Source organism: Hyla sarda, chromosome 3 (genome assembly GCF_029499605.1).
Source record: "Hyla sarda isolate aHylSar1 chromosome 3, aHylSar1.hap1, whole genome shotgun sequence".
NCBI classification, from domain to species: domain Eukaryota; kingdom Metazoa; phylum Chordata; class Amphibia; order Anura; family Hylidae; genus Hyla; species Hyla sarda.
The window spans coordinates 303920316-303937265 of NC_079191.1; the positions used below are offsets into that span (position 1 = coordinate 303920316).

The following is a 16950-nucleotide window of genomic DNA, read 5'->3' on the forward strand; positions in this document are numbered from 1 at the left end:
ACAGGGTAGCAGCTGGATGTAGCAGGTGCGATCAAGGGGTTGACAAGACAGGGGAGACACGACAAACAAGACGAGACTGGTGGCAGACGTACTAGGGCCGGGGGTAGACCGAAACAAGACACCAAGGGGGAGGGGGGGGGAGACGGAGGGGAAGAGGAGAAGCAGAAAGGGGAAAGAATGAGAGGGTCAGATAGTGAAAAGGGAGAAACAGTTCACTATAGGCGATAAATCAGCCAATCGGAGAGTGAAGTACAAAGGTGTACAGGTGAGGGGGAAATGAAGAGGAGATAGCCTTTCTACAAAGAGAGAAAGAAAGAGGGGTGTAGAAAGTAGGGTTACGGATAAATTCCTGAACCGACGACCAAATCGACCATTATTAGAACCTTAAAACTCTAAAATAGGTAAATGTTAAGAAATACAGCCCTCAGAGTAACATATGTGCAGAACATCCCGCATGGGACAAATAGCGGACTAAGTACGAACCCACTGTAATAGGTAGCTAGCTGTAAGAATCCCAGACTAGTATGCATAAGCAAATTAGGTTAAAGTAGATAAAATTAAATTAAATGAAACGACATGACATGACATGACCCCCCCCTCCCCAGCAACTCAGCCAGCCAGCCACCCCCACCCCCCCCTGCCAGTCGTTTAGACCACACACGGACCCCTTAGAAAAATAAGGTATCAAAGCAAGACCGAGGAGGCTCAGCAGCGGCTCATCACATCTACTTGGTAGGTATCAGGGAGTGCCCCTCGTGCCAGTCCATGGAATGCCAACAGTCCAGCCACACCTCAGATGACCGAGTGGGGCATACAGCAGTGGCCCGCTTGACCGGTGAGTCTCATGCCTCCAAGTGTCCGTGGGGGGTCAAGGAAGGGTTAGGGAAGGGTCCGTGGGAGCAGGGAAGTCCAGGACCCAAAGCATGCGGGTGGCAATGGGGTAGCTCTCGGCTAGCAGGTTGTGGGTGGTAGCAGTCACGAGCAGGTACTATGCAGGGAAAGGAGGGGAGGGGAGGGGAGGGGGGGGGGGTGGCAGCGAGAGATGCCGTGATATACGGTATAGGGCCAGGAGATGGGGGGGAAAGACCAGGTAAATGCAATATGCTGCGCTACAGGGGAGACATTGCGTCGCAGCCCCGCAACATTAGGAACTGACAGGTCATGCTGTAGAGTAACACAAAGGCCGTCAGGCTGTGGAACAATGGAAGTCCACCGACAGTTAGAACACAGCAGGGTCGTTCCGCAAGTGCTGAATAGTTCCAGGCAAGCAACAATAAGCCAGGCGCTCTGCAAACGGGCTATAACTGCCAAGGCGGGCAGTACAGTAACTAGGAAACTAAAATGAAGGCAATATACTTATCGGACAGGAGACCGGTGGAGATAAGGTGGTGTCATAGTCCTTCTGTAGCTTAGCTGCATGTCTGCGGGCTTTAGAAGGTTTAGGCTTTTCTGCTCGCGGGCCTCCAATCTGCTTCGGGAGCGACGGCAGTGTGTGGCACATATTCACTGGCAGCCAGGAGGGGATGGCAATTGGGTCAATTTCCAGCAGCGCCCAGGCTTTATCAAGCTCATCTGGAGACCTGATGGAGATCCTTTTCCCACCTTTCAGTATGGAGATGCCGAAGGGGAACAACCACATGTAAGGTAAGTGGTGCTCTCTGAGTTTCTGTAGCAGGGGGTTAAGGAGACGTCGCTTAGCCAGCGTGGATGGAGCGATATCTTGGTAGATCTGAATCTGCGTACCTTCAAATCTCAGGTCCTCAGTTTCTCTATTGGCCCTGAGGACCGCAGCAGTGTCCAGATAGCTGAGCAGCCCGCAGACCAAGTCTCTGGGAGGTTCGTTCGGTTGTGGTTTAGGCTTAAGCGCCCTATGAACCCGTTCTATAACAATGGCTGCCGCTCTTTCATCTCCTAGCAAGGAGGCGAAAATCTGCATGGTGACGCCATGGAGGGCTTCCGAAGCGTATGTCTCGGGTACGCCTTTAATCCTCACGTTTTTCCTCCGACTCCGGTTTTCCTGGTCTTCTAACATCAAGAAGGCTTTATTGAGTTGGTTCTCGTGGTGCTGGAGCTGGTGCCCAGTTGAGTCGCAGAAGGACACTGTGTCAGTCAATGCCGTTTCTAAGTGCTCTGTGCGGCAGACCGCATGGCGGACCTCCGACTTAATATCCGCCAGCTCCTGTAGCACCGGTACGAAGGCCGCTTGGATCGCTTTAGCAACCGCTTGTTGCACAGTCTTTCTCAGAAAGGCTTTGGTTAGATGAAGTTTCGGGTCTTCCCCACCTGAGTCCACCTGGCTACCGCAGTAACTCTCGTCTTCTGATGCCTCGTCTCCGTCAGCAGCGGCGGCGGGAGCCAGCGCCATCTTGGAAGACCGCGCCGGGCTCTGCTGGGACTTTGCCCTCAGGTATTTCGCCATGTCCGCCTGGTTCTTGTTAGATTTCGTTGGACCAGGGGTGGCACTAGCACAATCTCGATCCGTTCTGCCCATTTTGGTGTAAGATGAGGAGCTGTATAAGGTCGGTTCAGGTCTCGGTCGTGGAGAGCAGCGCAGTTAAGCGGCCATCCAGCTCAGCGGTCAGGCTCCGCCCCTAAAGTAATCAATTTTATGATGCAAACATAAAGTAGACATATTGTATATGTGAATCAATAGATAATTTATTTGGAATATCCATATTCCTTATAAGCAGAGAGCTTCAAAGTTAGAAAAATGCTAAATTTTGAAGGGATAGGAGTGAGGTGTCAGGGGTGCAACCCCTCCTATCCCTGCTATTTGTCGGTCAGAAGTCACAACCAATGGCAGATATGGGCAGAACGGAGGAACAGACACTGGAGGTCCACTTACCATCGGCGACGATGATCGGCAGGTGGTGATGACGTGCGGCTGGCTCCCTGGTGCAGACTACAGAAGCCGGTGAGTTTCCTAGCAACATCTGGAGGGCTATAGTTTGAGACCACTATACAGTGGTCTCTAAACTGCAACCCTCCAGATGTTGCAAAACTACAACTCTCAGCTATTTGCTGTTTGGGCATGCTGGGATTTGTAGTTTTGCAACAGCTGGAGGGCTACACTTTGGAGATCAGTGTGCGGTGGTTTCTAAACCGAGACCCTCTAAATCTTGCAAAACTACAATTCCCAGCATGCACGAACAGCAAACGGCTTTCTCACCATGCTGTGAGTTGTAGTTGCGTACCTCCAGCTGTTGCATGACTACTTCTCCAAGCCTGGCCTTTGGTGATTAGTACATGCTGGGAGTTGTAGTTTTGCAACAGCTGGAGGCACTGTGGTTGGAAAATACTGAGTTAGGTAACAGAACCTAACTGAAGGTTTTCCAACCAGTGTTCTACACCTGTTGCACTGACAGACCCTGCATGCTGGGAGTTGTACTTTTGCATGTTGGGAGTTATAGTTTTGCAACAGCTGTGAATGTAAATGTACTGGTGTTATCCTGCATTTTTCATTTTCACAAGGGAAAGTATGGAAAAAAAAGCCTCCCAAAAAGTAAGAACATACCCCATATGTGGATGTAAAGTGCTCTGCGGGTGCACTACAATGCTCAGAAGAGACTGTACCCCTCACGGAATGTTATAAGGGGTACAGTGAGCATTTACGCCACACAGGTGTCTGACAGATTTTTGTAACAGTGATCTGTGAAAATGTAAAATGTATTTTTTTCATTTGCTCAGCCCACTGTTCCATTGACCTGTCAAACACCAGTGGGGTGTAAATGCTCACTGCATTCAAGAGAATTTGGGTTACAGATCTTAGGGTGATTTCTCTCCTTTTACCCCTTGTAAAAATTCAAAAGTGTGTTAACCCTTTAGGTGTTTCACGGGAATAGCAGAAAGTGAAGGAGAAAATTCAAAATCTTCATTTTTTACACATTTTTCTTGTAGAGTGTAAAAAATTAAGATTTTGAATTTTCTCCTTCACTTTGCTGATATTCCTGTGAAACACCTAAAGGTTTAGCACACTTACTTAATGTCATTTTGAATACTTTGAGGGGTGCAGTTTTTATAATGGGGTAATTTATGGGGTATTTCTAATATGAAGGCCCCTCAAATCCACTTCAAAACTGAACTGGTCCCTGAAAAATTCAGATTTTGAAAATTTTTATTAAAAATTGGAAAATTACTGCTGAACTTTGAAGCCCCTCTCATGTCTTCCAAAAGTAAAAACATAGAAAACCAACTCAAGGTATAAGATGCGGGTACCAGAGCCCAATAAGGATATTCCGCCCTTGGTGGAATTATTAAGATTCCAAACCATTTGTTTAAACACCAATTAGGCTAGATTAAAACTTAACTTTTACTTAATACAATAAATAATGCAAATTCATAAAGTAAACACCATAGATGGGGGCAAAGAGAATAAGGGTAACAGGTGAGGCCCTAATCTATAGTCCCTAAACATAACAAACTCCTAATTTTAAGTGTGGAAATCGGGAGAGGGGATATTAAGAAATGTGGTCCAATTTTTACAATAATGTGGTAGGGCTCTTTTGCCTACGCGTTTCGCCCCTGTAGTGTTCGGGGCTCATCAGGGATAAGAGGAAACCACAGGAAATCCTAGATATTATAATAATAATGGTGTGTACCAGATATAGTAACCATTATGATATAAACTGATTAATGTGATAGAGAATACAATAGGCAGGCGTCTCAGAGGTGTAAAAAATGATGTAAAGGAAGTCTGTGTCAGTCGAGGTCAGATGTCTGTCATATAACAAGATAGTATGTATTGATGGATTGGTGACATTATAAGCCATACACAGATTACATTTATAAAATATACATCAATAAATTCAGTAGATGTGTCGGCATATGGTCGCATACATTAAGTTTGCATGAGATGATGACCGCACCAAAGTAAGTGTTAGATATGACAAGCGAGGGATAAGTACATACTCAGAAAATCGACCTCAAGATCACAGATAACCTCAAATAAGATACATCAATACTGGAATGATGATAATTGGTGGCACATCATATAAGATGAGAAAGTCGGCCATAAAAAGGGGTTTTGTTCATCAGGTTCTTGATAAGCATATATGATAGATAGATGTTGATGCTAAATCAAGGAGCTTTCAGTAGGATGATCATCTTAGGTGAGACAACATTCCTTACTGATGATGCCGAGCAAGAGAGGCCGGGTGTCCTTGTGGCAAACATAAAGTAGACATATGATGCAAACATAAATTAGACATATTGTATATGTGAATCAATATAAAATTTATTTGGGATAGCCATTTTCCTTATAAGCAGAGACTTTCAAAGTAAAAAAAATTCAAAATTTTCTAATTTTTCATCTAATTTTTGAATTTTTCACCAAGAAATAATGCAAGTATCGACAAAATTTTACAACTAACATAAACGAAAAAACTATCTCTGAATCAGAATGAAAAATAAAAGCATCCCAGAGTTATTAATACTTAAAGTGACAGTGGTCAGAAGTCCTCTAGCCATATAGTGCCATGCAGAAAGGCATAAGATGGTAAAAAAAAAAAAGTGTAGGTGTACATGTTCCAAACGGCATTGTACAACGCCGCACAGGCAACACAGAAATTCCTCCAGTTCCAGGAGTTATTGATCATGGCCCAGATATTTGGTGACAGGATCAGGCCCAAGTACTTCTGTAGCTGAAAGGCCCCGATTCGTGCCATGGCAACACTTTTCAGGTGATGTATCCTAGACTGAAAAGACGGAGAAAACCAAAAAATATGCAGAGTCTGTTTTAAAAGGGGGATAGTAAAGAGCACTAACCTACAGTGTCAACAGATAACCCTGTAAGGGTTATAAATTTGAAAATTGCTGCTGAACATGTGTGAAATAAAAACATAACTTTTAATGATAATATAGGGTAAGTGAGTAATAAGGCGATTAAAACATATTCCCTATAGTCTCAATTGGTTTTTCATTGCAGACAGGAAACAGAACTGTGAATTAGGGGCCTTAACCATCTTTATATGCAAATTCTACTTTCTAATCCTGTTTTCTGTCCTGCAGACCATGGCTATATACATGGCTTTTCCTTTCGCCCATGACAACACCCATGGAGAGACCACCTCCTGATCTGCAGGACAGAAAGCAGGATTAGGAAGTAGAATTTGCATATAAAGATGGGTCAGGCCCCTAATTCCCAGTTCTGTTTCCTTTCTGCAATGAAAGACCAATTGAGACTATAGGGAATATGTTTTAATCACCTTATTACTCACTCCCTATATTATCATTAAAAGTTATGTTTTTATTTCACACATGATATAAAAAGGATTGATTAACCCTTACAGGGTTATCTGTTGACACTGTAGGTTAGCCCCCCGCCAATAAAAATAAAGAATGTCTCGTACGGCAGGGTTTCCAAAATGAAGCCACCAGCTGTTGCAAAACAGCTCCCAGCATTTCCAGACTGCCACTGACTGTCCAGGGATGCTGGGAGTTTAGCAACAGTTGGAGACACCCTGTTTGGGAATCACTGGCATGGAATATTTTTGGTAGCGGAGGCAATTGTAACGCTTACATCAGAGTCCACCCCTATGCAAATCCCTAATTTAGGCCTCAAATGCGCATGGCGCTCTCACTTCGGAGCCCTGTCATATTTCAAGGAAACAGTTTAGGGCCACATATGGGGTATTTCCGTACTCTGGAGCAATTGCGTTACAAATTTTGGTGGGCTATTTCTCCTTTTACCCGTTATGAAAAGGTAAAGTTGGGGTCGACACCAGCCGGTTAGTTTAAAAAAAAAAATTTTTTTACACTAACATGCTGGTGTTGCCCCATACTTTTCATTTTCACAAGCGTTAAAACGAAAAAAAAAAAAGACCACAAAAATTTGTAACACAATTTTTCCTGAGTACGGAAATACCCCATATGTGTATGTAAAATGCTCTTCGTCCACACAACAAGGCTCAGGATTGAGAGCGGACTATGTACATTTGAGGCCTAAATTGGTGATTTTCACAGGGGTGGCTGTTTTTATAGCAGTTCTGACATTAACGCAAAAAAAATAAATACCCACATGTTACCCCATTTTGGAAACTACACCCTCACAGAACGTTTGTTAAAGTTAAAAGGGAAAATGACGAAAACATTTTTTCCACTAAAATGCTGGTGTTGACCTAAATTTTTCATTTTCACAAGGGAAAATCGAAAAAATACTTAATTTGTGACCCCATTTCTTCCGAGTATGAACATACCCCATATGTGGATGTAAAGTGTTCTGCGGGCGCACTACATTGCTTGTAAGAGAAGGAGCGCCATTGGACTTTTGGAGAGAAGAATCAGAATTGAAAGCCACGTATGTTTACAAAGCCCCCATGGTGCCAGAGCAATAGACCCCCCCCCCCACATGTGACCCCATTTTGGAAACTACAACCCTCACGGAACGTAATTTTTCATTTGCACAGACCACTGTTCGAAAGATCTGTCAAACGCCATTGGGTTGTAAATGCTCACTGCACCCCCTATTAAATTCCGTGAGGGGTGTAGTTTGCAAAATAGGGTCACGTGGGGGGAGTCCCCGACTTCTATTCCAAACAAATTCTCTCTCCAAAAGCTCAATGGTGCTTCTTCTCTTCTGAGCATTGTAGTTCACCCTATTACCTCTTGTGAAAATTAAATATTTGGGTAACACCAGCGAATTTTTCATTTTCACATCAAATTTTAGCAAACATTTGTCAAACACCTGTGGGGTTTTAAGGCTCACTGTACCTCCTGTTACGTTTCTTGAGGGGTGTAGTTTCCTTAAAAGTATGCCATGTTTTTTTTTTTTTTTTTTTTTTTTTTTTTTTTTGCTGTTCTGCCACCATAGGGGCGAAAATTTACCACTAACATAAAGTAGAATATGTCACGAAAAAACAATTTGAGTCCCTAAGGATAAGTGTCTGATCATGGGGGGTCCGACCGCTGGGCTCCCCCTGGCATTGCCTTGACTCTGCGCGGCTAATGAGCGTGTTGTCGACCACACACCCGCTCCGACAATATGCAAATTAGTTGCTATCTGGCACTGGCCGGGCTAACTGGCACGTCAGTGCCGCTGAGCCGCCCAGCTCATCAATATTTCTCCCCTCCCTCCGCTTCTCCCTCTGTAATGAAGAGAGAGGGGAGGAATATTGATGAACTGGGCCGCGCTGTGGCCAGCAGCACTGATGTGAGTGCCACTTAACACCTCATTTGCATATTCCGAAAATAGAATATTACGTCCGAACGGCGCGGCAGATCTGGGCACGGTGCTCTCTGCTGACACCTCTGTCCATTTTAGGAACTGTCCAGAGCAGTAGAGTTTTGCTATGGGGATTTGCTCTTACTCTGGACAGTTCCTTAAATGGACACAGGTGTCAGCAGAGAGCATTGTGGTCAGACAGATAGGAAATCCAAAAAGAACAGAACTTCCTCCTAAAAATGTAGCCTCCAATAATAAAAATGTAGTGTGTGTGTCTTTTTTTTTTTTAGGTAGTACTACTACTCCCAGCATGGAACACACTACTCCCATGATGGGAGTAGTAGTACCTGTACTAATTGACAGATCACCCGTGTCTGTTGCGATCCATCTGTATAATTTATAGATGCGGCCGGCCGCTCTTCTATGGTCCCCTGCACTGCCGTAATATATACACGTATTCATATTTCCCCCAGAGAGCTGTGATTGGCCAGATGGTTCCAGCCAATCACAACTCTCTGTGGGAAATATGAATAGGTGTGTGTGTGTGTATATATATATATATATATATATATATATATATATATATATATATGGCAGTGTAGAGGACCATAGAAGAGCGGTCGGCCACCTGCATCTATACATTATACAGGTGGATCACAGCGGGTGTCAGGAGTGACATCCGCTGTGATCTTTCCTTAACTGCAGGTACTACTTCTCCCAACATGGAGCACACTCTACTTCATGCTGGGAGCTGTAGTACCTGCATTAATAGACAGATCGCAACAGGTGTCAGAAGTTACACATTGGCCGGATGCCACCATCTGGCCAATTCCCACTCTGGGTGGAAAATATGAAAGAGTGATGTTCTATTCACATCACTGGCCAGAGTACAGAGCAGAGATGCGAGTGCTGTATAGGGCTGCTCCGCATCTCTACTATATTATGGACGATTGCATCGGGTGTCACGACTGACACCCAGGGCGATTATGTCTATTAGTACAGGTACTACTACTCCCATAATGGAACAGTCTGTTCTGTGCTGGGAGTAATAGTATTACCTAAAAAAAATTACAAAATAGAGAAAAAAAAAGTGAAACACACACTTTTTATAAAAAATTGTTATAAAAAATATAAATTTCATCAAATACATTTTTTATACATCACTACTGCATCCCCTTTTTTATTTTATTTATTTTTTGGTAACCAAGAAATTGTGGGTACCCCAAAAAAAAGTCAAAGGGGCCAAAAATGCAATTTCCACTCAAATGCAAAAAAACGCAAATAAAAAACGCTTGTAACACAGGAAAATGTTGTGACGTTTTTTTCTGGTGTTTTTTGGGAGGGCCACAAAAAAACTAAGTAGAAACTTAGCCTAAGGGGTTAAAGAGCTATGTCACCAAACTAACATTTTAATATATTGTTCCTTATGTTATTATAAGACACTTTGCTATTTACTCGCTGTTAAAAAGATATAAAGGTTGAGAATTTTAACGTGATTGAAAAAAATGGCCACTAGGTGGCTCTGTTCTGTTCCCTCCACATGTCATACAGTTAGTTTGGTCTCCTCTTGGCCTGGGAGGAGACCAAACTCAGGAGGTTAGGGGCATGGTGAGGCACAGCTCTCGCAGGCTTCAGGGACATCGCGCCTGCTGGGAAATGCCCACTTTCTCCTTCTGGGAGCTCACACAATGTGAGCAAGAGGAAAGGTATAATGCAGAGGCTTTTTTAAGCTCAGAAAAAATTGTTAAGGGCAGGAGGAGTGTTAGGAGTAGTTACTGAATATATTCTGAGTTAGTTCAGAAAATATTAGGGGAGATTTATCAAAATCTGTCCAGAGGAAAAGTTTACTAGTTGCCCATAGCAACCAATCAGATCGTTTATATCCTTTTTCAGAGGCCTTTTCAAAAATAAAAGAAGCTATCTGGTTGCTATGGTCAACTCGGCAACTTTTGCTCTGGACAGGTTTTGATAAATCTCCCCCATGGTTTGAGGACAGGTACTCTTTAACCCCTTCAGGACCAAGCCCATTTTGGCCTTAAGGACCCAGAGCGTTTTTTGCACATCTGACCACTGTCACTTTAAACATTAATAACTCTGGAATGCTTTTAGTTATTATTCTGATTGCGAGATTGTTTTTTCGTGACATATTCTACTTTAACATGGTGGTAAATTTTTGTGGTATCTTGCATCCTTTCCTTGTGAAAAATCCTAAAATTTGATGAAAAATTTTGCATTTTTCTAACTTTGAAGCTCTCTGCTTGTAAGGAAAATGTATATTACAAATAAAAAAAATTTTTATTCACATATACAATATGTCTACTTTATGTTTGCATTATAAAATTGACATGTTTTTTTACTTTTGGAAGACACCAGAGGGCTTCAAAGTTCCGCAGCAATTTTCCAATTTTTCACAAAATTTTCAAACTCACTATTTTTCAGGGACCAGTTCAGGTTTGAAGTGGATTTGAAGGGTCTTCATATTAGAAATACCCCACAAAAGACCCCATTATAAAAACTGCACCCCCAAAGTATTCAAAATGACATTCAGTCATCATTTTAACCCTTTAGGTGTTTCACAGGAATAGAAGCAAAGTGAAGGAGAAAATTCACAATCTTCATTTTTTACACTCTCATGTTCTTGTAGACCCAATTTTTTAATTTTTACAAGGGGTAAAAGGAGAAAATGTATACTTATATTTGTAGCCCAATTTCTCTCAAGTAAGCACATACCTCATATGTCTATGTAAAGTGTTCGGCGGGCGCAGTAGAGGGCTCAGAAGGGAAAGAGCGACAAGGGGATTGTGGAGAGTACGTTTTTCTGAAATGGTTTTTGGGGGGCATGTTGCATTTAGGAAGCCCCTATGGTGCCAGAACAGCAAAAAACCCTCACATGGCATACCATTTTGGAAACTAGACCCCTTGAGGAACGTAACAAGGAATAAAGTGAGCCTTAATACCCCACAGGTGTTTCACGACTTTTGCATATGTAAAAAAAAAAAAAATTTTTTTCCACTAAAATGTGTGTTTCCCCCCAAATTTCACATTTTTGCAAGGGTTAATAGCAGAAAATACCCCCCAAAATTTGTAACGCCATCTCTTCTGAGTATGGAGGTACCCCATAAGTTGACCTGAAGTGCACTACGGGCGAACTACAATGCTCAGAAGAGAAGGAGTCATATTTGGCTTTTTGAGAGCAAATTTTGCTCGGGGGGCATGTCGCATTTAGGAAGCCCCTATGGTGCCAGGACAGCAAAATAACCCCCACATGGCATACCATTTTGGAAACTAGACCCCTTGAGGAGCGTAACAAGGGGTACAGTGAGCATTTGCCCCCCACTGGTGTCTGACAGATCTTTGGAACAGTGGGCTGTACAAGTTTTCATTTTCACGGACCACTGTTCTGAAGATCCGTCAGACACCTGTGGGGGGTAAATTCTCACTGCACCCCTCATTACATTCCGTGAGGGGTGTCGTTTCTGAAATGGGGTCACATGTGTTTTTTTTTTTTTTTTGCGTTTGTCAAAACCGCTGTAACAATCAGCCACCCCTGTGCAAATCACCTCAAATGTACATGGTGCACTCTCCCTTCTGGGCCTTGTTGTGCGCCCCCAGAGCACTTTGCGCCCACATATGGGGTATCTCCGTAGTCGGGAGAAATTGCATTACAAATTTTGGGGGCTTTTTTCCCTTTTACCTCTTGTGAAAATGTAAAGTATAGGGCAACATCAGCATGTTAGTGTAAAAAATTTAAAATTTTTACACGAACATTCTGGTGTAGACCCCAACATTTCCTTTTCATGAAGGGTTAAAGAAGAAAATACCCCCCAAACCTTGTAAGGCATGTGCATTTGAGGCCTAAATTAGGGATTTGCATAGGGGTGGACATAGGGGTATTCTACGCCAGTGATTCCCAAACAGGGTGCCTCCAGCTGTTGCAAAACTCCCAGCATGCGTGGACAGTCAACGGCTGTCCGGCAATACTGGGAGTTGTTGTTTTTCAACAGCTGGAGGCTCTGCTTTGGAAACAGTGGTGTACCGGACGTTCTTATGTAGTGTTTTTAACTTTTTATTTTATTTTGTGTTAGTGTAGTGTAGTGTAGTGTTTTTAGGGTACAGTCACATGGGCGGGGGATTACAGCGAGTTTCCCAGCGAAAAATTTGCTGCATCTCAAACTTGCAGCGAGAAACCCACTGTAAAAGTACCCTGTACATTCACAGGGGGGGCGGTGCACCAGCTGTTGCAAAACCACAACTCCCAGCATGCATGGTCTGTTTGTGCATGCTGGGAGTTATAGTTTTGCAACAGCTGGAGGCACACAGGTTAGGAAACACTAAGTTAGAAACAGACAATGTTTCCCAACCAGTGTGTCTCCAGTTGTTGCAAAACTACAACTCCCAGCATGCCCAGACAGCTGAAGGGCATGCTGGGAGTTGTAGTTCGGCAACATCTGAAGGGCCAGATGTTGCTGAACTAAAACTCCCAGCATGCCTGGACAGTCAGTGCATGCTGGGAGTTGTAGTTTTGCAACAGCTGGAAGAGCACAGATTGGAGACCATTATACAATGGTCTCCAAACTGGGGCCCTCCAGATGTTGCAAAACTACAACTCCCAGCATGCATGGTCTGTTAGTGCATGCTGGGAGTTATAGTTTTGCAACGGCTGGAGGCACACAGGTTAGGAAACACTGAGTTAGAAACAATGTTTCCCAACCAGTGTGTCTCCAGTTGTTGCAAAACTACAACTCCCAGCATGCACTGACTGTCCAGGCATGCTGGGAGTTGTAGTTCGGCAACATCTGAAGGGCCAGATGTTGCTGAACTAAAACTCCCAGCATGCCTGGACAGTCAGTGCATGCTGGGAGTTGTAGTTTTGCAACAGCTGGAAGAGCACAGATTGGAGACCATTATACAATGGTCTCCAAACTGGGGCCCTCCAGATGTTGCAAAACTACAACTCCCAGCATGCATGGTCTGTTAGTGCATGCTGGGAGTTATAGTTTTGCAACAGCTGGAGGCACACAGGTTAGGAAACACTGAGTTAGAAACAATGTTTCCCAACCAGTGTGTCTCCAGTTGTTGCAAAACTACAACTCCCAGCATGCACTGACTGTCCAGGCATGCTGGGAGTTGTAGTTCGGCAACATCTGAAGGGCCAGATGTTGCTGAACTAAAACTCTCAGCATGCATGGACAGTCAGTGCATGCTGGGAGTTGTAGTTTTGCAACAGCTGGAAGAGCACAGATTGGAGACCATTATACAATGGTCTCCAAACTGGGGCCCTCCAGATGTTGCAAAACTACAACTCCCAGCATGCCCAGACAGCCAAAGGCTGTCTAGGCATGCTGGGTGTTGTAGTTTTCAGACTCCTAGAAGCAGCAGTGAAGATCTTCACTGCTGCCTCTGAGGACCATATACTCACCTGCCGGTCCCGTCGCTGCTCATCCACATGGCCGGTCCCGCCGCTGGTTCGGGTAAGGCCGCCGGTCCCCTCCTGTTCCCCCCCTATGCTGCATGTCCCCGCGAGCCCCCGCAGCCATCGTCCCCCGTTCTGCCCGACTTCCAGGGGCGGGCAGTGCGGGGGATCTGAACTTTCACCCCAGATCACTGTGATTGGTCCACAGGGACCAATCACAGTGATCGCTGACCAGGACCATCAATGGATGGTCCTGGGGGGGTGAAGCAGAAGTTGTCCCCTGCTGGAAACAGCGGGACTTCTGCCAGTTAACCCGTGCGATGCTGCGCATCGCCGGGTTAACTGAATGTCATTTATAAACGTCGGGATGCGCGAACGCACTGCACAACCCGGCGTTTATATATGACATTCTGCGGGAAGGGGTTAACATTGTTAGGCAGTCTTCTGTTGGAGGAAAATGTGAGTAGCATATCCCTTGACAGAGCATTTCATGTTTGGTTTGAGAAAGTAAGAGTAAGATGAAAGGATGTCATTTTGGGATAGTTTCTGAGAATACACTTGCATGTGTAGATAAATGTGGGCCATATCAATGTGTGAAATATCAATTGTGATTGTATATTTCAGGTTAAATTCATCAGTTGAATATGTTCCTTATCAGATGATGCTTAACCCTAGGAATGCCCTGCAGCTTGTTAAGCAATATCCTTTTCATTTTTCGCACCTTATTTGTAAGTTAAAATCTGTAAATTCACAGATATTTAACAGATTACTGTTAAAATAGTTTTTCTTTCTCAACACTTGAGTGATTTGTCAGTGATTTTTTTTTCCAGTTTTTAACAAAACTTCTTTTTCCAGTTTAGTATGTGTTTTATCCTTAATAACCTATAACATATGATGTGATAGCAGACTGTTCTGACAATGTTCCTACCAGGTATTTAATCAATGATGCTTGTGTGGCAGCTGGAAAACCATTAGTATCTGCAAGTGCACTAAGATGGGAAGGCCAGGTAACTGTTTAATTGAGATATATATATATATATTTTAAGGAATAAAATTCAAATGGGTATTCTGATTTAAATCAAAACACATTTGTGCAAAATTACAACTACAAAATCACATTTTGGAAGGTTTAAATTTTCAGGCTCTTCACACACAGCCTGCTTCTCCTCTCCATCTGATGGACACAGACACTGGGTGAGACTGCTCCATTTTCTTTTTACTGGCTTCTTTTTACTGGCTTCCTATGTCTGAACCCAGACTCGACCCCCCCCCCCCCCTGCCAGACAGGTCACTACAGCCCTGGTCACTTACTACGCTTGTGTGGGTTGTAACACTAAAATGCCTTATGGTTCTGCTGTACCCACCTGTCCTGCCTGCACCACAGTGCGCCCTGGCCCTCCTGGTCCTTCTTCCCAGGACCTTCCACCTGAACATACGTGTTCTGCTCCCCAGACCTTCCCCCCCCCCCCCCCATTAATGGGTTTCCTCCCTCTCTGTCGATCTCTGACCTGGCGCTGGTTTCCCATTCTGTGATGACTGCCTTGGAGAGGTCTTCCTTTTGACAGACCTCCAGAGAGGCTCGCTCTCCATCCCCTGATCACTATTTTGGGCAATCTCACAAGCGCCCTAGGGTTTTCTCTTCTGGTTCCTCCCACATCCGGAGCTCGGGGCAGGCGCTCTCCTCAAAGGTCTCGCTCCTCTTCCCTGGCCCCCCGAAAACGCCCCTGTTCTTAGGGCCTCTCTTCTGGTTGCTGTCCTAGGTCTTCAGGTCTGGGTACCAGGTCATTTTCGCCCTCATCTAAGGCTGCCTCCACCCGTTCCCACTCTCCTGGGGAGCTGGAAGATGAGGCGTCAGGTTCTGTCTTTGATCCAGAGGACCGAGCCAGCTCGTCCGACATAGTAGACAACTTGGTCTCTGCCATCAGGGACACCTTTCATCTAGAGGACCCTGGGAAGTTTCCTTTCACTGTTCCTGTTGCTCTCCTAAGGTTTTCAGCTCTCATGCTGAATTTGACACCTTACTGGAAACAGCATGGAAGCATCCAGACATATGCTTTCAAGGGACTAAGAAGGTTCAGGCGCAATTTCCTTTTGTCCAGGACCTCATTGCTAAATGGACATATCCACAGACTTTGGATCCTCCGGTTTCCCGTCTGTCTAAAGCGGCTACTCTACCCTTGGCGGATGCAGCATCCTTTAAGGACCTGGCGGACAAGAGAATTGAAAATCTGTCCAAATTCGCCTTTGAAGCAGCTGGTTCATCTTTGCTTCCTGCCTTCGCTTCTGCTTGGGGGTTGCAAAGCCTTTTCTGTCTGGGCTTCCTAACTCAGCCAGGGCATTTTGTCCAAGAAATCTCTCACTGAGCTTCCTTTTGCTGGGTCCCGACTTTTTGGGAAACTCCTGGATGAGATTATCTCAGAGGCTACTGGAGGTAAGAGCTCCTTATTACCACAGAACAAGTCTCGCCGTACCGATTCCCGCAGGATGTCGACCTCCTTTCGGTCCTTTGGCTCGGATCGTGCGACCACACTGGCAACCTCACAAGATGAGAAGGTTCCTTCCTTCAAGGTCCATCCCTCCTGGAAATCGGATAATTGCTCTGGCTGTTTTGCGGCCAAGTCGGGCACCCGTAAGCCTCCCTCCACCTGAAGGGACGCCCTCACCCGAATGTTGGTCTGCCCACTTGCAGGACTTTTGGGTCCGAGATATTGTTTCCAACGGCTATCAGATCGAGTTTGCATCCTTTCCAAGGGATTGCTTTTTTCAATCCCGCCCTCCTCGTTCCCCTTCCTTGGGGGCGGCTCTTCGGGTCGCGCTTTGAACCCTCCTCTCACAGGGAGTGATCGTTCCAGTTCCTCCAAAAGAGCGGTTTTCGGGTTTCTATTCAAACCTGTTCATTGTCCCCAAGAAAGGGGTTTCCGTCCACCTGATCCTGGATCTGAAGCCACTCAACCGTCACCGACTCCTATGTCATTTCCGTATGGAGTTTCTCCGTTCTGTAGTGGCATCCATGGATCAAGGGGAGTTTCTTTGCTCGGTGGATATCTGAGACGCCTACCTTCACATCCCTATTTTTTCAGCACATGAGCGCAATCTCCGCTTCGCAGTTCAGAAGGGCCATTTTCAGTTTGTGGCCCTGCCACGGCCCCAAGGGTCTTCACCAAGGTCCTGACGGCAGTGATCACCATCCTGCGAGCCCAGGGTGTGTTGTCCGTGAATCCCTACCTGGATGACATCCTGGTCAAGGCTCCAACCAGGGACCAGAATTAAGAGTCTCCGTCTCACCTTCAGACCTTGTCCCGTTTCGGCTGGGTGGTCAATCAGGACGAGTCCAACCTGACTCCTTCCCAGTCTCTGATCTTCCTGGGACTCCAGTTCG

The 16950-nt window shown here is 45.0% G+C and overlaps 1 protein-coding gene across 3 annotated transcripts in view; it reads left to right on the top strand.

The window, feature by feature from the left end:
• The window catches only part of MOCS3 (molybdenum cofactor synthesis 3), a 152021-nt gene that overhangs the window by 77947 nt on the left and 57124 nt on the right, over window positions 1-16950 (top strand). For all 3 annotated transcript variants that reach the window (XM_056566970.1, XM_056566971.1, XM_056566972.1), the window contains exons 5-6: window positions 14196-14270; window positions 14461-14578. In XM_056566970.1, the coding sequence (XP_056422945.1) occupies window positions 14196-14270; window positions 14461-14578 (193 nt within the window). The remainder of the gene's footprint in view (window positions 1-14195; window positions 14271-14460; window positions 14579-16950) is intronic.